This window comes from Cyanistes caeruleus, chromosome 1 (genome assembly GCF_971803275.1).
Source record: "Cyanistes caeruleus chromosome 1, bCyaCae1.hap1.1, whole genome shotgun sequence".
NCBI lineage: Eukaryota > Metazoa > Chordata > Aves > Passeriformes > Paridae > Cyanistes > Cyanistes caeruleus.
Genome location: NC_141701.1, coordinates 1,462,243 through 1,485,404, shown reverse-complemented (window position 1 = coordinate 1,485,404; position 23,162 = coordinate 1,462,243). Strand labels below are relative to the sequence as shown.

General features: G+C 49.8%; 2 protein-coding genes across 3 annotated transcripts in view; one reads left to right on the top strand and one right to left on the bottom strand.

The window, feature by feature from the left end:
• HSF1 (heat shock transcription factor 1) overlaps positions 1-2,341 on the bottom strand; it is a 39,583-nt gene extending 37,242 nt beyond the window's left edge. Inside the window, exon 1 of one of the 2 annotated variants that reach the window (XM_086875908.1) lies at positions 2,043-2,341. In XM_086875908.1, coding sequence (XP_086732034.1) covers positions 2,043-2,165 — 123 coding nt within the window. In that variant the 5' untranslated portion in view covers positions 2,166-2,341. The remainder of the gene's footprint in view (positions 1-2,042) is intronic. The other variant, XM_086875915.1, reaches the window with a different exon arrangement.
• A 793-nt stretch (positions 2,342-3,134) lies between these two features.
• Positions 3,135-23,162, top strand: part of BOP1 (BOP1 ribosomal biogenesis factor) — a 107,500-nt gene continuing 87,472 nt past the window's right edge. The window contains exons 1-3 of the mRNA XM_086875896.1: positions 3,135-3,473; positions 8,043-8,192; positions 12,551-12,640. Coding sequence (XP_086732022.1) covers positions 3,465-3,473; positions 8,043-8,192; positions 12,551-12,640 — 249 coding nt within the window. The 5' untranslated portion in view covers positions 3,135-3,464. The remainder of the gene's footprint in view (positions 3,474-8,042; positions 8,193-12,550; positions 12,641-23,162) is intronic.

Genomic DNA, 23,162 nt, shown 5'->3' with positions numbered 1-23,162 from the left:
GGAAAATCCTTGGAAAAAATAAAGAATTTATTGGGAAAACCAAGAAATTCCTGGGGAAAAAAAAAGGAGGAAAACCCTTGGGAAAAAGAGGGAAAATCCCTTAAAAAAAAACTCCAGGAATTTTTAAAATCCAATTAAAAAAAAAAAATCGGGAATTTCTTCAAAGCAAAAAATCCAGGGAATGCTCCCAAACCTGGAGGGAAATTCCCAAAATCCCCGAGGGGGGAAAAGTTGGGATTTTGGGATGAGGATGGGAAAAATCTCTGGGAAAATTCCTTGGGAAGAAAAATATTCCAAGAAATCCCAAGATTTCCTGGGAATTCCGGAGCGTCAGATTCCCAAAATTGCGGAATTCCAGCGGCAGGGAAAAGTTTTTTCAGAAGGTGGAAAAATTCCGAGTTTGAGACTTGAAAAGTTGGGAATTCCCAAGGGATGGGTGGGAAAATCTTTGGGAAAGGGGGGGAAAATGAAAAAATCTGGGAATTTTTTCAGTTCCAGGGAAAAGCTGGGAATGGTTTGGGAGCTTTGGGGTGAGGAAATTCCATGGGAATGGGGATATTTTGTGGAATTCCATCCCCAGGTAAGGGTTTTCCCAAGGGAAAATTGGGATGTGGGTGGGAAAATCCAGGAAAAAACAAAATTCCTGGGAAAATCCAGATGTGGGTGGGAAAATGCAGGAAAAATGGGGAAAATCCAGGGAAAATCCAGGGCAAATCAGCCTGGATTCCCGGGAAAATCCAGGGAAAATTGGGATGTGGGCGGGAAAATCCAGGAAAAATGGGGAAAATCCAGGAAAGACTGGGAAAATCCAGGGAAAATCGGGATGTGGGTGGGAAAATGCAGGAAAAATGGGGAAAATCCAGGGAAAATCCAGGGAAAATCAGCCTGGATTCCTGGGAAAATCCAGGAAAAATTGGGATGTGGGCGGGAAAATGCAGGAAAAATGGGGAAAATTCGGGAAAACCTATGAAAAACTGGGATGTGGTTGGGAAAATCCTGGAAAATCAACCCAGATTCCTGGGAAAATCCAAGAAAAACCGGGATGTGTCTGGGAAAATCCAGGAAAATCAGCTCGGATTCCTGGAAAATCCAGGAAAAATGGAGAAAACCCAGGAAAACCAGCCTGGATTCCCGGGAAAATCCAGGAAAAATGGGGAAAATCTAGGAAAAATCGGGATTCTCGGGAAAATCCAGGAAAAACTGGGATGTGGCTGGGAAAATCCAGGAAAATCAGACAGGATTCCTGGGAAAATCCAGGAAAAAGCGGGATGCAGCCGGGAAAATCCAGAAAAAAACGGGGAAAATCCAGGGAAAACCGGGATTCTCGGGAAAATCCAGGAAAACCAGCCTGGATTCCCGGGAAAAGCAGCCTCTGGATGCTTCCCATGAGGGCAATTCCAGCCGGATCGAGGCATTCCCGGCATTCCCGAATCCCTGGGAATGTTGTCCCATTCCCAGATTTTTTCCCAGATCCGGGTTTGGTTCCTCAGAAAGGGCTGGAGCTGGGAAATTCCCGAAATTTGGGGAATTCCAGGAGCATCCCAACACCTTCCTTGGCCGTTCCCAAGGATGGAGCAGCCCCGGATTTCCTGGGAATTCCATCCCGACATTCCCAAAAAAAACCAACCTTTCCCTGTTTCCCATTTTTTATCCCAAATCCTTCTCCAGCTCTCCAAGAAAAACCTCCAAAGGGAAAAAAAAAAGCCTGGAAAAACCTTTGGAATCTCCAGGAATCCCTCATTTCCCAGCCGCGCATTCCCTACTTTCACCCCCCAACAAACCCCTTAATTATCCAATTATTCCCTAATTAACGGCGCATTCCCAACTCCCCGCCGTTATCCCGCTCTCCTTTTAATTCCCAACCTCACCTCCAACATTCCCAATCCCAAAAAAACCCGGGATTTAAGCGGCGCTTCCCTCAGGAACCGCGCGGGCCTCACCAAGGCCGCGGGCGTTCCCCCCCCCCCCCTCAGAGGGGCCGCGAATTCCCGGCGGGAATTCCCCTCAGGAATTCCATCCCCGCCGCATTCCCGGCAACTCACGGGGCTCCAACAAATCAAGGAATCCGTGTCGGGATCTTCCACCAACGTCCAGAGTTTGGTGAGGAAGGCGGGCACGTTGCTAGCGCCGGGCCCCGCCGCCGCCGCCGAGCCCGGGCCGTCCATGGCCGCGCCCTCACGGGAAGGGCTCGGGGAAACCCCGTAGGCAGCGAGGCGCTTAAAAAAGGCGGGAAGAGGCGGCGGCGGCGGGAGCGGCGGCGGCGGCGGGAGGCGGCATGGCCGCCGCCATCTTGGGGGGGGCGGGAGGGTGGAGGGACGTGAGGGGAGCGTGCGCGGCCACGCCCACTGCGCGAGGGAGCATGCGCGCGGAGGGGGCGGGGAGGGAGGGGCGGGTTTTTTGCTCTAGGACACGCCCCCTTGCGTGATAGCCACGCCCACTCCGTGTTGTAGATAGATACGTTGGCGCAAAGACACGCCTCCTTGAGCTTTAGCCACGCCCACTCCGTGTTGTAGATAGCGGCTTTGGCGCAAAGACACGCCCCCTTTAGGGCTCAACCACGCCCACTGCGTGTTGTAGATGGGGCTCTGGACCAAAGACACGCCCCTCTTGAGCGATAGCCACGCCCACTCCGTGTTGTAAATGGGTTTTGCTTCAAATACACGCCCTTTTAAGGGTTAGCCACGCCCACTCCGTGTTGTAAATGGGGCTTTGGCACATAGACACGCCCTCTTGTGGGTTAGCCACGCCCACCCTGTGTTTTAGATGGGGTATTGGTGCAAAGACACGCCCCCTCGAAGGTTAGCCACGCCCACTGCATGCTGTAGATGGGTTTCCACAAAGACACGCCCCCTTGAGGGTTAGCCAAGCCCACTGTGCTGTAGATGGGGTTTGGGCTCCCACTCGAAATAAGCCACGCCCACTTTCCGTACTTGCCTGGCCTATAGGGACACGCCCCCCGAAACCTGACCCCGCCCCCTCAGACTTGATGACAGCCAAGGCCACGCCCCTTTGCTTCAGGCCACTCCCCTTGTCCATTGCTGGCAATAGCTGAGCTGTCACTCCTGGCCCCGCCCCTCGCTTAGGACACGCCCCTTTCCCCTTCTACAGCACATTGCAGAAACCTTTATGACCACGCCCTTTTCTGACCACGCCCCCTTTCACCACCCGGCCGTATCAGCGCTGTCGCCGCGGCGCGCATGCGCGCTCCCGGCTGAGCGGCGCCCTCTGCGCATGCGCGCTTTGCTTTCCCATTTTCCCGCGCTGCCACTCAATCCCGGTTCTCTTTCCCGTTCCTTTTTCCCGTTATTTTTTCCCTTTCCCGTTCTCCTGCCGTGCCCGGCAGCGGGATCCCCTCCCTCGGCAGCGGAGCGGGGCCGCGATAAGGCGGAAGGGCGGCCGGCGGGGGCGTGGCCGCATCGCTGACCCGCGCCCACGTGTTCGGCGGCGCACGCGGAGCCGCCAACATGGAGCAGGTCAGGGGGTGACCGGGGAGGGGGACACCGGAGGGGGGGGGGTGACACGCGGGGTTGTCATGGCAACGGGGAGGGAGGGGATACTCAAGGGATCGCCATAGCAACGGGGCTGGGCAGGTCCCGATGAGGGGGGACCGGGAAATGGCCGGGGAGGGTCCGGTGTGGCGGCCGTGAGGGGGAACCCGGCAGTGAGGGGGGATTTGGGTTTGTCCTGAGGGGAACCCGGCAGTTTGGGGAGATTTGGGTTTGTCCTGAGGGGAACCCGGCAGTGAGGGGGGATTTGGGTTTGTCCTGAGGGGAACCCGACAGTTTGGGGAGATTTGGGTTTGTCCTGAGGGGAACCCGGCAGTGAGGGGAGGTTTGGGTTTGTTCTGAGGGGAACCCGGCAGTGAGGGGAGGTTTGGGTTTGTCCTGAGGGGAACCCGGCAGTGAGGGGAGGTTTGGGTTTGTCCTGAGGGGAACCCGGCAGTGAGGGGAGATTTGGGTTTGTTCTGAGGGGAACCCGGCAGTGAGGGGGGATTTGGGTTTGTTCTGAGGGGAACCCGGCAGTTTGGGGAGATTTGGGTTTGTCCTGAGGGGAACCCGGCAGTTTGGGGAGATTTGGGTTTGTTCTGAGGGGAACCCGGCAGTGAGGGGAGATTTGGGTTTGTCCTGAAGAGAGATTTGGGCTCCTGAGGTGAGATTTAGGGTCCTGTTAGGAAATTTGGGCTTTTGAGAGGGGATTTGGGCTCCTGTGAGGGAATTTGGGCTCCTGCGAGGAGATTTGGACTCTTGAGAGAAGATTTGGGTGCTGAGAGGAGACTTTGGGATGCTGAGAGGGGATTTTGGTGTCCTGTGAGGGAATTTGGACTCCCGAGAGGGAATATGGGCTTCTCCTGAGGGGAACCCGGCAGTGAGGGGGAATTTGGATTTGTCTTAAGGGGAGATTTGGGCTCCTGAGAGGAAATTTTGGGCTCTTGAGGTACGATTTGGGTTCCTGAGGGGGAATTTGGGTTCCTGAGAGGGAATTTTGAGTTCTTGAGGGGGAATTTGGGCTCCAAAGGGGAGATTTGGGCTCCTGAGGGGCAACTTGGGCTCCTCAGAAGGGATTTGGGCTCCTGACAGGGAATATTTGGTTGCTGAGGGGGAATTTGGGTTTCTGAGAGGGGATTTGGGCTCCTGAGGTGAGATTTAGGGTCCTGTGAGGGAATTTGGACTCCTGAGAGTGAATTTGGGCTCCTGTGGGGGAATTTGGGCTCCTGAGGGAGAGCTTTCAGCTCCCGAGGGGGGAATTTGGGCTCCTGAGGGGAAATTTTTGGCACCTGAGGGGGAATTCGGATTCCTGAGGGGGAATTTTGGCTCCTGAGAGAAGATTTTGACTCCTGAGAGGGAATTTTGGGCTCCTGAGGGGCAATTTGGGCTTCTGAAATGGAATTTGGGATCCTGAGGGGGAATTTTGGGTTCTTGAGGGGGAATTTGGGCTCCAAAGGGGAGATTTGGGCTCCTGAGGGGAGATTCGGATTCCTGAGAGGGAATTTGGGCTCCTGAGGGGCAACCTGGGCTTCTGCAGTGGAATTTTGGCTCCTGAGAGGAAATTTTTGGCTACTGAGAGAGAATTTGGATTCCTGAGGGGGCATTTGGCTTTGTCCTGAGGGGAAATTTGGGTTCCTGAGCGGGAATTTGGATTTCTGAGAGTGAATTTGGGCTCAGAGAGGGAATTTTGGTTTGCTGAGACAGAATTTGAATCCCGAGGGGGAATTTTGGGCTCCTGAGAGGAGATTTTGGCTCCTGAGGGGCAATTTGGGTTCCTGAAATGGAATTTTGGCTCCTGAGGGGGAATTTTGTGCTGCTGAGAAGGGATTTGGGTTCCTGAGAGGAAATTTTGGGCTCTTGAGGTGAGATTTGGGTTCCTGAGAGGGAATTTGGGCTTCGGAAGCAGAATTCGGGTTCCTGACAGAGAATTTGTGGCTCCTGAAATGGAATTTGGGCTCCTGAGGGGGAATTTGGGTTTCTGAAATGGAATTTGGGCTTTTGAAATGGAATTTGGGCTCCTGAGAGGAGACTTGGGGTCCTGTGAGGGAATTTGGGCTCCTGATGGGAGATTTTGGGCTCCTGCTGGAGAATTTGAGCTCCTGAGGGACATTTTGGGCTTTTGAGAGGGAATTTGGGCTCCTGAGAGAGAATTTGGATTCCTGAGGGGCAACCTGGGCTCCTCAGAAGGGATTTGGGCTCCTGTCAGGGAATGTTTGATTGCTGAGAGGAGATTTGGGCTCCTGAGAGAGGATTTGGGTTCCTTGAGAGAGTTTTGGGCTCCTGAATGGGAATTTGGACTTCTGAAAGAGAAATTTCCCTCATTTCCGCCCCATTCCCCCCCATTTTTTCCCATTTCCCCCATTTCCTGCCCATTTTCCCCCATTTTCTCCTATTACCTCCCCATTTTTTCCCATTTCCTGCCCATTTTCCCCCATTCCTACCCCATTTCCTCCCCATTTCCAACCCATTTTCCCCCATTTCCCCCCATTTTTTCCGATTTTTTTCCACATTTTTTTCCCATTCCCACCCCATTTTTTCCCATTTCCTCCCCATTTTCCCCCATTTCCTCCCCATTTTTTCCCATTTCCACTCCATTTCCCCATTTCCTCTCCATTTCTTCCCCATTTCCTCCCCATTTTCCCCCATTTCCCCCATTTTTTACGATTTTTTTCCACATTTTTTCCCATTCCCACCCCATTTTTTCCCATTTCCTCCCCATTTTCCCCCATTTCCTCCCCATTTTTTCCCATTTCCACTCCATTTCCCCATTTCCTCTCCATTTCTTCCCCATTTCCTCCCCATTTTCCCCCATTTCCCCCATTTTTTACGATTTTTTTCCACATTTTTTCCCATTCCCACCCCATTTTTTCCCCATTTCCTCCCCATTTTCCCCCCATTTTCCCCATTTTTTCCCATTTCTCCCCATTTTCCCCCGTTTTTTCCCGTTCCCACCCCATTTTCTCCCATTTCCCCCCATTTTTTCCCATTTCCTGCCCATTTTCCCCCCATTTTCCCCATTTTTTCCCATTTCTCCCCATTTTCCCCCATTTCCCCCCGTTTTTTCCCATTCCCACCCCATTTTCTCCCATTTCCCCCCATTTTTTCCCATTTCCTGCCCATTTTCCCCCATTTCCCACATTTTTCCACATTTTTTTCCCATTCCCACTCCATTTCCCCCTTTTCCTCCCCGTTTTCTGCCCATTTTCCCCATTTTTTCCCATTTCCTGCCCATTTTTTCCCATTTCTCCCCATTTTCCCTCATTCCCACTCCCCATTTTCCCCGTTTCCCCCATTTTTCCCCATTTCCCCCCCATTTTTTCCCATTTTTTCCCATTTCCTCCCCATTTTCCTCCATTTCCCTCCACTTTTTCCCATTTCCTCCCCATTTCCCCCCTTTTTTTCCCATTTCCCCCCATTTTTTCCTATTTTTTTCCCATTTCCACCTCATTTTCCCCCATTTTTTCCCACTTTTTCCACATTTTCTCCCATTTCCCCCCATTTTTCCCCATTTCCTCCCATTTTTTCCCATTCCCACTCCCCATTTTCCCCGTTTTCCCCATTTTTTTCCCATTTTTTCCCATTTCCTCCCCGTTTTCCCCCATTTCCCTCAATTTTTTCCCATTTCCTCCCCGTTTTTTCCCATTTTCCCCCATTTTTTCCTGTTTTTCCAATTTCCACCTCATTTCCCCTATTTCCTCCCCATTTCCCCCCATTTTTCCCATTTTTGTGTCCACTTTTTCCCATTTTTTCCCATTTCCCCCATGTTTTCCCATTTTCTGCCCATTTTTCCCATTTTCCCCTTTTTTTTGCCCTTTTTTTCCCATTTTCCCCCCCATTTTTCTCCCCATTTTTTTTCACATTTCCTGCCCATTTTTTCCCATTCCCACCCCATTTCTCTCCATTTTTTCCCATTTTTCCACATTTTTTCCCATTCCCTCCCCATTTCTCCCCATTTTTTCCCATTTCCTCCCCCTTTTCCCCTATTTCCTCCCATGTTTTCCCTTTTTTTCCCATTTCCACCTCATTTCCCCCCCTTTTTTCCCCATTTCCCCCCATTTTTCCCATTTTTTCCCATTTCCTCCTTGTTTTCCCCCATTTCCTCCCCATTTTCCTCCATTTCCCTCCACTTTTTCCCATTTCCCCCCCTTTTTTTCCCATTTCCCCCCATTTTTTCCTTTTTTTTTTCCCATTTCCACCTCATTTTCCCCCATTTTCCCCCATTCCCTCCCCATTTCCCCCATTTTTTCCCATTTCCCCCCATTTTTCCCCATTCCCCCCATTTTTTCCCGTTTCCCCCCATTTTTTCCCATTTCCCCCCGTTTTTTCCCATTTTTCCCCATTTCCTCCCCATTTCCCCCCCTTCTCCCCCATTTTTTCCCATTTCCCCCCGTTTTTCCCATTCCCACCCCATTTTCTCCCATTTTCCCCATTTTCCCCATTTTTCCCCATTTTTCCCCATTTCCCCCCCGTTTTTCCCCATTTCCCCCCCATTTTTCCCCATTTCCCCCCGTTTTTCCCGTTCCCCGCCCGTCTCTCACCGTTCCCGTCCCGTCCCAGGCCGGAAGTGGCAGCGAGGATTCCGAGGGCAGCCAGGACAGCGTTTATTCCGGCCTGGAAGATTCCGGAAGCGACAGCGAATCCTCCAGGAATTCCCACTCGGAAGAGGAAGAGGAGGAGGAGGAGGAGGAGGAGGAAGAGGCTCCCCAGGTAAAACTTCCCCGGATTTCGGGATTCCCGACCCCGTTTTCCGGGAATTTTCCTGCCGAGGGATGAGGGGGAAATCCTGGGGAAAACGGGAAAATTCCCGGCGGAATTCGGGAGGGATTTGGGATTCGGCTTCCGGTGGAATTCCCGGGGTTTTGGGATGGAATTCCGGGAGAATCCCGAAAATCCCCTCCGTTCCCACCCCGCTCCCAGAGGAATTCCAGGAGGAGATTCCCGTCCCCCCCCCCCGTTCCCAGATTTTGCTCCTTCATCCCAAATTTCCCCTCTCATCCCGGAATTCCTGGAATTCCCGATCCCAGATTTCCCTTCTCATCCCAGAATTCCTGATCCCAGATTTCCCCTCTCATCCCGGAATTCCAGATCCCAAATTTCCCCTCTCATCCCAGAATTCCTGATCCCAAATTTCCCCTCTCATCCCAGAATTCCTGGAATTCCTGATCCCAAATTTCCCCTCTTATCCCAGAATTCCTGATCCCAAATTTCCCCTCTCATCCCAGAATTCCTGGAATTCTTTATCCCAAATTTCCCCTCTCATCCCAGAATTCCAGATCCCAAATTTCCCCTCTCATCCCGGAATTCCTGATCCCAGATTTCCCCTCTCATCCCGGAATTCCTGATCCCAGATTTCCCCCTCTCATCCCGGAATTCCTGATCCCAGATTTCCCCTCTCATCCCAGAATTCCTGATCCCAAATTTCCCCCTCTCATCCCAGAATTCCTGATCCCAAATTTCCCCTCTCATCCCAGAATTCCCGATCCCAAATTTCCCCTCTCATCCCAGAATTCCTGATCCCAGATTTCCCCTCTCATCCCAGAATTCCTGATCCCAAATTTCCCCCTCTCATCCCAGAATTCCTGATCCCAAATTTCCCCTCTCATCCCAGAATTCCTGGAATTCCTGATCCCAAATTTCCCCTCTCATCCCAGAATTCCTGATCCCAAATTTCCCCTCTCATCCCAGAATTCCTGATCCCAGATTTCCCCTCTCATCCCAGAATTCCTGATCCCAAATTTCCCCTCTCATCCCGGAATTCCTGGAATTCCTGATCCCAAATTTCCCCTCTCATCCCAGAATTCCTGGAATTCTTTATCCCAGATTTCTCCTCACTTCCCAGGATTCCTCATCCCGGATTTTCCCCTTTTATCCCAACTTTTCCTTTCTCGTCCCAGAATTCCTGGAATTTCTTATCCCAGATTTCTTCTCTCATCCCAAATTTTCCTCTTCCCAGATTTTCCCCCTTTTATTCCAAACTTTTTCTTCTCACCCCGGAATTCCTGGATTTTTTTATCCCAGATTTCTTCTCTCATCCCAGATTTTCCTTTCTCGTCCCAGAATTCCTGGAATTTCTTATCCCAGATTTCTTCTCTCATCCCAAATTTTGCCCTTCCCAGATTTTCCCCCTTTTATCCCAAATTTTCCCTTCTCATCCCAGAATTCCCAGGATTCCTCATCCCAGATTTCCCCTCTCATCCCGGAATTCCCGGAATTCCTCTTCCCAGATCAGCTCCCAAACTTTTCCAGCCCCATTCCCACTTTTCCAGCACCATTCCCACTTTTCCAGCCCCATTCCCACTTTTCCAGGGCCGTTTCTGGGATTTTATGGAAAAGCAGGGAGGGATTTTATGGAAAATCTGGGTTTTTTATGGAATCTGGGAGAAACTGGGAATTTTTTTTCCGGATTTTTTTTCCTGCTCTGAAGCTCAAACCCAACCCCAGCCTGGAGCCAAAAATCTGGGACAGGATTATCCCAAAAATCTGGGAAATGGATTATCCCAAAAATCTGGGAAATGGATTATCCCAAAAATCTGGGAAATGGATTATCCCAAAAATCTGGGGAAAGGATTATCCCAAAAATCTGGGACAGGATTATCCCAAAAATCTGGGACAGGATTATCCCAAAAATCTGGGACAGGATTATCCCAAAAATCTGGGACAGGATTATCCCAAAAATCTGGGACAGGATTATCCCAAAAATCCGGGACAGGATTATCCCAAAAATCTGGGAAATGCATTATCCCAAAAATCTGGGGGCAGGATTATCCCAAAAATCTGGGAAATGGATTATCCCAAAAATCTGGGACAGGATTATCCCAAAAATCTGGGACAGGATTATCCCAAAAATCTGGGAAAAGAATTATCCCAAAAATCTGGGAAATGGATTATCCCAAAAATCTGGGACAGGATTATCCCAAAAACCTGGGACAGGATTATCCCAAAAATCTGGGGACAGGATTATCCCAAAAATCTCGACAGGATTATCCCAAAAATCTGGGACAGGATTATCCCAAAAATCTGGGACAGGATTATCCCAGTTTTCCAGTCATTCCCAAAAATCCTGGAGCTGCTTTTCCAGTCATTCCCTGAAATCCTGATCCCACTTTTCCAATCATTCCCCAAAGTTTCCCCTTCCCAGGAATTTCCCTGTCCCAGGATTTTCCTCTTCCCAGGAATTTTTCCGTTCCCATCCCAAGGAATTCCCCATTCCCAATTCTCCCCATTCCCAGGGAGTTTCCCATTTGGAATTTCCCATTCCCAGGAGTTTCCCATTTGGAATTTCCCATTCCCAGGAATTTTCTCTTCCCATTCCCAGGGAATTTCCCATTTGGAATTTCCCATTCCCGGGAATTTTCTCTTCCCATTCCCAGGGAATTTCCCATTTGGAATTTCCCATTCCCAGGAATTTTCTCTTCCCATTCCCAGGGAATTTCCCATTTGGAATTTTCCGCATTCCCGGGAATTTTCTATTTGGATTTTCCCGTTCTCATCCCCAGGAATTTCCCATTCCCAGGGAATTTCCCATTTGGATTTTCCCATTCCCATTCCCAAGGAATTCCCATTCCCAGGAATTTCCCCTTTCCCAGGAGTTTCCCATTCCCAGGATTTTCCCATTCCCAGGAATTTTCTCATTTCCAGGAATTTCCCATTCCCAGGAATTTCCTTTTCCAGGAATTTCCCTTTCCCAGGAATTTCCCATCCCCAGGAATTTCCCCATCCCCAGGAATTTCCCATTCCCAGGAATTTCCCATTCCCAGGAATTTCCCCTTTCCCAGGAATTTCCCCATCCCCAGGAATTTCCCATTCCCAGGAATTTCCCATTCCCAGGAATTTCCCATTCCCAGGAATTTCCCATTCCCAGGAATTTTTCCGTTCCCATTCCCAGGAATTTCCCCATTCCCAGGAATTTCCCATTCCCAGGAATTTCCCCTTTCCCAGGGATTTCCCATTCCCAGGAATTTCCCTTTCCCAGGAATTTCCCCTTTCCATGGATTTCCCCATTCCCAGGAATTCCCCATTCCCAGGAATTTCCCATTCCCAGGAATTTCCCATTCCCAGGATTTTCCCATTCCCAGGAATTTCCCTTTCCCAGGAATTTCCCTTTCCCAGGAATTTCCCATTCCCAGGAATTCCCCATTCCCAGGAATTTCCCTTTCCCAGGAATTTTCTCATTTCCAGGAATTTCCCCTTTCCATGGATTTCCCCATTCCCAGGAATTTCCCATTCCCAGGAATTTTCCCTTTCCCAGGGATTTCCCCATTCCCAGGATTTTCCCCTTTCCCAGGAATTTCCCATTCCCAGGAATTTCCCCATTCCCAGGAATTTCCCATTCCCAGGAATTTCCCCATTCCCAGGAATTTCCCATTCCCAGGAATTTCCCCATTCCCAGGAATTTCCCATTCCCAGGAATTTCCCATTCCCAGGAATTTCCCCATTCCCAGGAATTTCCCATTCCCAGGATTTTCCCCTTTCCCAAGAATTTCCCCATTCCCAGGAATTTTTCCGTTCCCATTCCCAGGAATTTCCCCTTCCTAAGGATTTTCCCAGAATTTTCCAGGAATTTCCCCATTCCCAGGAATTCCCCTTTCCCAGGAATTTCCCATTCCCAGGAATTTCCCATTCCCAGGATTTTCCCATTCCCAGGAATTTCCCCATTCCCAGGAATTTCCCATTCCCAGGAATTTCCCATTCCCAGGAATTTCCCCATTCCCAGGAATTTCCCATTCCCAGGAATTTCCCCATTCCCAGGATTTCCCCATTCCCAGGAATTTCCCCATTCCCAGGAATTTCCCCATTCCCAGGAATTTCCCCATTCCCAGGAATTTCCCATTCCCAGGATTTTCCCATTCCCAGGATTTCCCATTCCCAGGAATTTCCCCATTCCCAGGAATTTCCCATTCCCATGAGTTCCCCATTCCCAGGAATTTCCCATTCCCATGAGTTCCCCATTCCCAGGAATTCCCCTCCCTTCCCGAGCCTCCTCCCTTTTTCCCTTCCCGAAGCAAAATCTGCGGGAATTTCCCTTTCCGGGCATCTCCGGGATCGTCTCTTCCCGCTTTTCCCAGGCCGGATCCGCCGCCGTTCCCGGGAAGCGCCCGGCAGAGGATTCCCGGCGGGAAAGGGACGAGTACCGGGAGGACAGCTCGGATGAGGAGGTGAGAGCCGCCGGAATTCCGGGAATTCCAAACTCCCGGGAAAAATCAGAACGCGGAGCCGGGAAAAGCCCGGAGCGGTTTGGGGGGGATTATCCCGGAAAAAAACCGGGATTGGGGGGATCCAGGGGGATCCAGGGGGATTCAGGGGGATCCAGAGGGATCCAGGGGGATCCAGGGGGATCCAGAGGGATCCAGGGGGATCCAGGGGGGATCCAGAGGGATCCAGAGGGATCCAGGGGGATGCAGGGGGATCCAGAGGGATCCAGGGGGATCCAGAGGGATCCAGGGGGATGCAGAGGGATCCAGGGGGATCCAGAGGGATCCAGGGGGATGCAGGGGGATCCAGAGGGATCCAGGGGGATCCAGAGGGATCCAGGGGGATGCAGAGGGATCCAGGGGGATCCAGAGGGATCCAGGGGGATCCAGGGGGATCCAGAGGGATCCGGGGGGATCCAGGGGGATCCAGGGAAGGGCCTGGGGTTGGGATTTTTGGGAATGTTCCCTTGGAAAAGGCGGGAATTCGCATTCCTGGCTGCAATTCCCGTCCCTGCGGATGTGGCCTAAAAAATTCCCCAAGAATTCCCAAAAATTCGGAAAAAAATTCCACAGTAATTAAAAAAAAACCAACCCCAAAATCCCAAAGAATTCCCAAAAATTCCCCAAAATTCACAAGAATTCCCAAAAAATCCCCAAAATTCCCCCAAATCCCAAAGAATTCCCAAGAATTTCCAAAGAAATCCCCAAAATTTCAAAAAATTCACAATAGTTCCCAAAAAATTCCCCCCAAATCCCAAAGAATTCCCAAGAATTCCAAAAAAATTCACAGTAATTCCCAAAAAATTCCCAAAATTCCCCCCAAGTCCCAAAGAATTCCCAAGAATTCCCAAGAAAATCCCAAAGATTCCCCCAAATCCCAAAGAATTCCCAAGAATTCCCAAAAAATTCACAGTAATTCCCAAAAAATCCCAAAAATTCCCCCAAATCCCAAAGAATTCCCAAAAAAATCCCAATTGTTCCAAACAATTCCCAGTAATTCCCAGTAATTCCCAAAAAAATCACCCAAAATTCCCAATAATTCCCCCCCAATTCCCAATAATTTCCAAAAACTCCCAATAGTTTTTAAAAAATTCCCAAAAATTCCTAAAAACTCCCAAAAATTCCAAAAACTTCCCAACAGTTCTGAAATAATTCCCAAAAACTCCTAAAGATGCCAAGTAATTCCCCAAAATTCCCAAGAATTCCTAAAAATTCCCAAGAATTCCCAATTTTTTCTTCTCTCTTCCCACCCCTCTCCCCAGTTTGGCTCCGAATTTTTCCCAAAATTTGGGAATTCCTGGGAAAGTCCCAGCTCCAAACTCATCCCAAACTCCAGGAATTCCAAATCCTTCCCAAAATCCGGGAATTCCCAGAATTCCCGAGGAAATCCCGGCTCCAAACCCATCCCAAACTCCGGGAAATTCGGGATCTGCTCCGAGGGGAAGAGGACGGGGAAGAAGGAGCGGAATTTTCTGGAACATTCCTTTGGAAAAAGCCGGAATTCCGGGCTGGAATTCCCATCCCTGTGGATCCTCAGGATTCCCAAGCTCGGAATTCCTGGATTCCCAAGCTCGGAATTCCCGGATTTCCGTCTCCCTGTGGGCTCGGGATGGATCATTCCGGAATTTTCTGGATTTTCCTGGAATTTTCTGGAATTTTTCATGGAAAAAGGAGCCTCAAGCAGGGGGAAAAAAACCGGGAAAAGGCAAAAATTCCCAAAAAAAATCCGGGAAAACCATCGGGAATTGCAGTGGGGTCATCCCAGCCATCCCAATCCCAGGGAAAACCGGGATTTTTCCAGAGAATTCTCTGGAAAGAGCCCCCAGGAATTCAGGGAATTAAAAAAAATCATGGAAAAGAAAAATGGGGAATTCCGGAGCCGCCGCTGGGGGGAGCCCTGAGCCTTTCCCAGCATTTCTTATTCCCTTTTCCCATAAAAAATTCCCGGGATTTGGGGTCGGGGGGGGGGTTCCGGATCCCGGAATTTTTGGGAATGGCGCCGTCGTTTTTCCCGCTCCTCGATCCCTTCCCGGGGGATTTTCCAGGGATTTCATTTTCCTGGGATTTCATTTTCCATGGATTTCGTTTTCCATGGATTTCGTTTTCCAGGGATTTCGTTTTCCAGGGATTTAATTTTCCATGGATTTCGTTTTCCATGGATTTCGTTTTCCATGGATTTCATTTTCCAGGGATTTCATTTTCCTGGGATTTCGTTTTCCAGGGATTTCGTTTTCCATGGATTTCATTTTCCATGGATTTCATTTTCCATGGATTTCATTTTCCTGGGATTTAATTTTCCATGGATTTAATTTTCCATGGATTTCGTTTTCCATGGATTTCATTTTCCATGGATTTCATTTTCCTGGGATTTAATTTTCCATGGATTTAATTTTCCATGGATTTCGTTTTCCAGGGATTTCATTTTCCAGGGATTTAATTTTCCATGGATTTCATTTTCCATGGATTTCGTTTTCCATGGATTTCATTTTCCATGGATTTCGTTTTCCAGGGATTTCATTTTCCATGGATTTCATTTTCCTGGGATTTCATTTTCCATGGATTTCGTTTTCCAGGGATTTCATTTTCCTGGGATTTCATTTTCCAGGGATTTAGTTTTCCATGGATTTCGTTTTCCAGGGATTTCATTTTCCTGGGATTTAATTTTCCATGGATTTCGTTTTCCAGGGATTTAATTTTCCAGGGATTTCGTTTTCCAGGGATTTCGTTTTCCATGGATTTCGTTTTCCAGGGATTTCAGCGGGGAGGGAATTCTGGGAATCCGCCGGAATTTGCGCCGGGAAAAAAAGTTGGGAAATCCCAGCGGATTTTCCCAAGTGATGGGAATTCTGGGATATTGGAATTCCTTGGGAATTCCTTGCGGGAACGACTTCTGGTGACGGTGGATTTTCGGGAATGTTCTCTTGGAAAGGGTTGGAATTGTCATTCCCAGCGGGATAAATCCTGGATAAATCAATCCCAGAATTCCCAGCCTGGATTTGGGATCAGTCCCGGATTTGGGATCAATCCCAGATTTCCCAGCCTGGATTTGGGATCAGTCCCGGATTTGGGATCAATCCCAGATTTCCCAGCCTGGATTTGGGATCAGTCCTGGATTTGGGATCAATCCCAGATTTCCCAGCCTGGATTTGGAATCGATCCCAGATTTCCAGCCTGGATTTGGGTTCGATCCCAGGTTTCCCAGCCTGGATTTGGGATTAATTTTGGATTTCCCAGCCTGGATTTGGGATCAATCCCAGATTTTCCAGCCTGGATTTGGGATCAATCCCAGATTTCCCAGCCTGGATTTGGGATCAATCCTGGATTTGGGATCAATCCCAGATTTCCCAGCCTGGATTTGGAATCGATCCCAGGTTTCCCAGCCCGGATTTGGGATCAATCCTGGAATTCCCAGCCTGGATTTGGGGTCAATCCTGGATTTGGGATCAATCCTGGATTTGGGATCAGTCCTGGAATTCCCAGCCTGGATTTGGGGTCAATCCTGGATTTGGGATCAATCCTGGATTTGGGATCAGTCCTGGAATTCCCAGCCTGGATTTGGGGTCAATCCTGGATTTGGGATCAATCCTGGATTTGGGATCAGTCCTGGATTTCCCAGCCTGGATTTGGGATCAGTCCCAGGTTTCCTAGTCTGGATTTGGGATCAATCCCGGAATTCCCAGCCTGGATTTGGGATCAATCCCGGAATTCCCAGCCTGGATTTGGGATCAGTCCTGGATTTCCCAGCCTGGATTTGGGATCAGTCCCAGGTTTCCCAGCCTGGATTTGGGATCAATCCCGGAATTCCCAGCCTGGATTTGGGATCAATCCCGGAATTCCCAGCCTGGATTTGGGATCAGTCCTGGATTTCCCAGCCTGGAGTTTGAACTATCCCAGATCCCGATCCCGGCTCCCCAGATCAATCCCAATCCCCAAATCCCAATCCCATTTTTCTGGCATGTCCCAGATCCCAATCCCATTTTTCTGGGATGTTCCAAATCCCAGTTCCTGGGTCTGTCCCAGATCCTGATCCCATTTTTCTGGGATGTCTCAGATCCCAGTTCCTGGGTCTGTCCCAGATCCCAATCCCATTTTTCTGGGATGTCTCAGATCCCAATCCCGATTTTCTGGACTATCCCAGATTTCCCACTCCCATTTTTCTTGGGCTATCCCAGATCCCAATCCCGATTCTCTGGACTATCCCAGATTCCCCAATCCGATTTTTCTTGGGCTATCCCAGATCCCAATCCCGTTTTTCTGGGCTATCCCAGTTCCCAATCCCATTTCCCTGGAACGTCCCAGATCCCAATCCCGGCTCTTGGGTCTACCCCAGATCCCAATCCCGATTCTCTGGACTATCCCAGATTTCCCAATCCAATTTTTCTTGGGCTATCCCCGGTCCCGATCCCATTTTCCAGGTCTGTCCGAGATCCCTGGATCCCATTTCCCTGGAATGTCCCAAATCCCAATCCCGGCTCTTGGGTCTATCCCAGATCCCAATCCCGATTCTCTGGACTATCCCAGATTTCCCAATCCCATTTTTCTTGGGCTATCCCCGGTCCCAATCCCATTTTCCAGGTCTGTCCGAGATCCCTGGATCCCATTTCCCTGGAACATCCCAGATCCCAATCCCGGCTCTTTGGGCTGTGCCAGCTCCTGATCCCGTTTTCCCGGCTCTATCCCAGATTCTGATCCCAGCTTCCAATCCCCTTTCCCTGGAATATCCCAAATCCTGATCCTAAACCCCGATCCCATTTCCCGGCTCCATCCTGAATCCTGATCCCATTCCCAATTTCTGATCCCATTCCCAGCTCCTGATCTCAAATCCCAATCCCAAATATTGATCCCATTCCCAAATCCCATTCCCACTTCCCATTCCCAAATCCCAATCCCAGCTCCCGATCCCAAACCCTGAGTCCCTTTCCCAAATCCCATTTCCCATTCCCCAATCCCAACTCCCAAATCCCAAATCCTGATCCCATTCCCAAATCCCCAATCTCAAATCCCCAATCCCCTCTCCCCCGTTCCGAGCCCTGTTGGGGATTGGGATCAGAGCCGGGAGCTTCGGGAGCTGCTGCAGGAAGTGCCCGGGGCCCAAATCCCAATCCCAAATCCCATTCCCAAATCCCCAATCCCAAATCCCAATCCCAAATCCCAAATCCCCAGTCCCAGCTCCCCCATTCCGGGCCCTGTCTGGGATCCGAGCCCGGATCCGGGAGCCGGATCCAGGAGCCCCGGGAGCCTCTGGAAGTGCCTGGGGCCCAAACCCCAATCCCATTCCCAAATCCCCAATCCCTTTCCCAAATCCCAATTCCCAAATCCCCAATCCCAAATCCCAAATCCCCAATCCCAACTCCCCCATTCCGGGCCCTGTCTGGGATCCGAGCCCGGCTCCGGGAGGCAGAGCCGGGAGCCGGATCCAGGAGCCCCGGGAGCCTCTGGAAGTGCCCGGGGCCCAAATCCCAATCCCATTCCCAAATCCCCAATCCCATTCCCAAATCCCAATCCCAAATCCCCTGTCCCAATCCCAAATCCCGAATCCCAGCTCCCGCATTCCGGGCCCTGTCTGGGATCCGAGCCCGGCTCCGGGAGGCAGAGCCGGGAGCCGGATCCAGGAGCCCCGGGAGCCTCTGGAAGTGCCTGGGGCCCAAAGCCCCAATCCCAATTCCCAAACCCCAATTCCCAAATCCCAATTCCCAATTCCCAATCCCCAAATCCCCAATCCCGACTCCCCCATTCCGGGCCCTGTCTGGGATCCGAGCCCGGCTCCGGGAGGCAGAGCCGGGAGCCGGATCCAGGAGCCCCGGGAGCCTCTGGAAGTGCCCGGGGCCCAAATCCCAATCCCATTCCCAAATCCCCAATCCCTTTCCCAAATCCCAAATCCCAATTCCCAAATCCCAATTCCCAAATCCCCAATCCCTTTCCCAAATCCCCAATCCCTTTCCCAAATCCCCAATCCCTTTCCCAAATCCCAATTCCCAAATCCCCAATCCCAAATCTCAAATCCCCAATCCCAACTCCCCCATTCCGGGCCCTGTCTGGGATCCGAGCCCGGCTCCGGGAGCCAGATCCAGGAGCCCCGGGAGCCTCTGGAAGTGCCTGGGACCCAAATCCCAATTCCCATTCCCAAACCCCAATCCCAATCCCATTCCCAAATCCCAAATCCCCAATCCCAAATCCCAATTCCCCAATCCCAGCTCCCCCATTCCGGGCCCTGTCTGGGATCTGAGCCCGGCTCCGGGAGGCAGAGCCGGGAGCCAGATCCAGGAGCCCCGGGAGCCTCTGGAAGTGCCCGGGGCCCAAATCCCAATCCCATTCCCAAATCCCAATTCCCAAATCCCAAATCCCAATCCCAAATCCCCTGTCCCAATCCCAAATCCCGAATCCCAGCTCCCGCATTCCGGGCCCTGTCTGGGATCCGAGCCCGGCTCCGGGAGGCAGAGCCGGGAGCCGGATCCAGGAGCCCCGGGAGCCTCTGGAAGTGCCTGGGGCCCAAAGCCCCAATCCCAATTCCCAAACCCCAATTCCCAAATCCCAATTCCCAATTCCCAATCCCCAAATCCCCAATCCCGACTCCCCCATTCCGGGCCCTGTCTGGGATCCGAGCCCGGCTCCGGGAGGCAGAGCCGGGAGCCGGATCCAGGAGCCCCGGGAGCCTCCAGAAGTGCCCGGGGCCCAAACCCCAATCCCAATTCCCAAACCCCAATCCCATTCCCAAATCCCCAATCCCAATTCCCCAATCCCAGCTCCCCAATCCCAGCTCCCCCATTCCGGGCCCTGTCTGGGATCCGAGCCCGGCTCCGGGAGGCAGAGCCGGGAGCCGGATCCAGGAGCCCCGGGAGCCTCCGGAGCCGCAGGAAGCGCCGGGGGCTGCGGCGTTTCCTCCCGGAATGACAATTCCAGATGTTCCTCTCCCGGCTCCGGCCGCGCTTCCAAGGATTTTCCCTCCTCCGGCTGCTGCTCCCGGGGCCGTCCCGGCGGGATCGGGAGCTGCCGAGCTCCGGCAACGGGAGAGGGAAAAGGGAAAGGGGGAGGATTCCCGGGAATGAGAGGGAATCCAGAGGAGAGGGGGAAAAGGGGGAAAAAATGGGGAAAAACAAGGAGAAAATGGGGAAAAATGGGAATGGGAAAAGGGGGAAAATGGAAAAAAAAATGGGGAAAAATGGGAAAATGGGAATGGGAGAAAGGGGGAAAATGGGAATGGGAAAAGGGGGAAAATGGGGGAAAAAATGGGGAAAAATGGGAAAATGGGAATGGGAGAAAGGGGGAAAATGGGAATGGGAAAAGGGTGAAAATGGGGGAAAAAATGGGGAAAAATGGGAAAATGGGAAAAAGGGGAAAATAGGAAAAAATGGGGAGAAAATGGGGGAAAATGGGAATGGGGAAATGGGGAAAATGGGAAAAAATGGGAAAATGAGGATGGGGAAAATGTGGAAAAATGGGAATGGGAAAAGGGAGAAAATGGGAAAAAAATGAGGAAAAAATGGGAAAAAGGGGGAAAATGGGAATGGGAAAAAGGGGGAAAATGGGAAAAAATGGGGAAAATGGGAAAAAAATGAGGAAAAAAATGAGGGAAAAGGGGGGAAAATGGGGAGAGAATGGGAAAAGGGGGAAAATGGGAATGGGAAGAAAAGGAAAAAAAAGAGGAAAAAATGAGGAAAAAAGGGGAAAACGGGAATGGGAATAGGGTTGGGAATTGGAACAGGGAAAATGGGAAAAATGGGAAAATGGGAATTTGGGAATGGGGATGAGAGCAGGTGGATGAGGAACAGGGATTGGAATTTCCCAGTTTCCAGCTCCGGGTTCCCAACTTTCCAACCCCTTTTTTCCCAAATTCCAGCCCCATTTTTCCCAGATTTTCCCACATATTTCCCAGATTTTGTCTCCATTTTCGCCCAAGTTTTTGTCCCTTTTTTTCCCAAATTTTTGTCTCATTATTCCCAAATTTTCTCCCCACTTTTCCCAAATTTTCCCCCCATTTTTCCCAGATTTTCCTCTCACTTTTCCCAAATTTTCCCCCCATTTTTCCCAGATTTTCCCCCCATTTTTCCCAAATTTTCCACCCTTTTTTCCCAAATTTTCCCCCCGATTTTTCCCAAATTTTCCCAGATTCCCCCCCATTTTTTCCCATTTTCCAGCCCCATTTTTCCCAAATTTTCTCCCCACTTTTTCTGGATTTTACCCTCATTTTTCCCAAATTTCCCCACCACTTTTCCCAGATTTTCCCCCCATTTTTCCCATTTTCCAGCCCCATTTGTCCTGAATTTTCCCACGTTCTCCCCAAATTTTCCCCCCATTTTTCCCTAGATTTTCCCAAATTTTCCCCCCAATTTTTCCCAGATTTTCCCCCCATTTTTCCCAAATTTTCCCAGATTCCCCCCCATTTTTTCCCATTTTCGGCCCCATTTTTCCCAAATTTTACCCTAATTTTTCCCAAATTTTTGCCCCTTTTCCCCCAAATTTTCCCCCCATTTTTCCCAAATTTCCCCCCCGATTTTTCCCAAATTTTCCCAGATTCCCCCCATTTTTTCCCATTTTCCAGCCCCTTTTTCCCCAAATTTCCCCCCTTTTCCCCAAATCCCCTCATTTCCCCCATTCCCACCTCCCCATCCCAAATTCCCACGTTCTCACCCCAACCCCCCCAAACCAAAAAAACCCCAAAAAATTCCCAAAAAATTCCCCAAAAATCCCCTCCAGCCCCGGAATTCCTGCCGGGCTCCCGCTCCGGGATTTTGGGCAGAGCTTTGATCCAGGATTTCCAGCGGCTCCGGGTGTTATTCCCATCATTCTCCCGCTGTTTCCGAAGCCTCTGGCGCTCGCGATCCCGCCGTAAGACAATCCCTCATCCCGGCCTTTTCCAACTTTTCCAGCCTTTCCCCTCCTTCCCTTCGGAATCCGCCGGCTCCTGCGGTTTCCCGACGCCTCTTCCGGAATTTTCCCCCCTCAAATCCCAATTTTATATCTCAAATCCCAATTTTATATCTCAAATCCCAATTTCCCTCCCTCAAATCCCAATTTTATATCTCAAATCCCAATTTTCCCCCCTCAAATCCCAATTTTCCCCCTCAAATCCCAATTTTATATCTCAAATCCCAATTTTCCCCCCTCAAATCCCAATTTTATATCTCAAATCCCAATTTTATATCTCAAATCCCAATTTTCCCCCTCAAATCCCAATTTTATATCTCAAATCCCAATTTTCCCCCCTCAAATCCCAATTTCCCCCCTCAAATCCCAATTTCCCCCCTCAAATCCCAATTTTATATCTCAAATCCCAATTTTCCCCCTCAAATCCCAATTTTATATCTCAAATCCCAATTTTATATCTCAAATCCCAATTTCCCCTCTCAAATCCCAATTTTATATCTCAAATCCCAATTTTCCCCCCTCAAATCCCAATTTCCCCCCTCAAATCCCAATTTCCCCCCTCAAATCCCAATTTTATATCTCAAATCCCAATTTCCCCCTCTCAAATCCCAATTTTCCCCCTCAAATCCCAATTTTATATCTCAAATCCCAATTTTATATCTCAAATCCCAATTTCCCCCCTCAAATCCCAGTTTTCCCCTCAAATCCCAATTTTATATCTCAAATCCCAATTTCCCCCCCTCAAATCCCAATTTTCCTCCCTCAAATCCCAATTTTCCCCCCTCAAATCCCAATTTTCCTCCCTCAAATCCCAATTTTCCCCCCTCAAATCCCAATTTCCCCCTCTCAAATCCCAATTTTCCCCCTCAAATCCCAATTTCCCCCCCTCAAATCCCAATTTTATATCTCAAATCCCAATTTTATATCTCAAATCCCAATTTTCCCCCTCAAATCCCAATTTTATATCTCAAATCCCAATTTTATATCTCAAATCCCAATTTTATATCTCAAATCCCAATTTCCCCCCCTCAAATCCCAATTTTATATCTCAAATCCCAATTTCCCCCTCAAATCCCAATTTCCCCCCTCAAATCCCAATTTTATATCTCAAATCCCAATTTCCCCCCCTCAAATCCCAATTTCCCCCCTCAAATCCCAATTTTATATCTCAAATCCCAATTTTATATCTCAAATCCCAATTTTCCCCCTCAAATCCCAATTTCCCCCTCAAATCCCAATTTCCCCCCTCAAATCCCAATTTTATATCTCAAATCCCAATTTCCCCCCCTCAAATCCCAATTTTCCTCCCTCAAATCCCAATTTTATATCTCAAATCCCAATTTTCCCCCCTCAAATCCCAATTTTATATCTCAAATCCCAATTTTATATCTCAAATCCCAATTTTATATCTCAAATCCCAATTTCCCCCCTCAAATCCCAATTTTATATCTCAAATCCCAATTTCTCTCCCTCAAATCCCAATTTCCCCCCTCAAATCCCAATTTCCCCCCCTCAAATCCCAATTTCCCCCCTCAAATCCCAATTTTCCCCCCTCAAATCCCAATTTTATATCTCAAATCCCAATTTTATATCTCAAATCCCAATTTTATATCTCAAATCC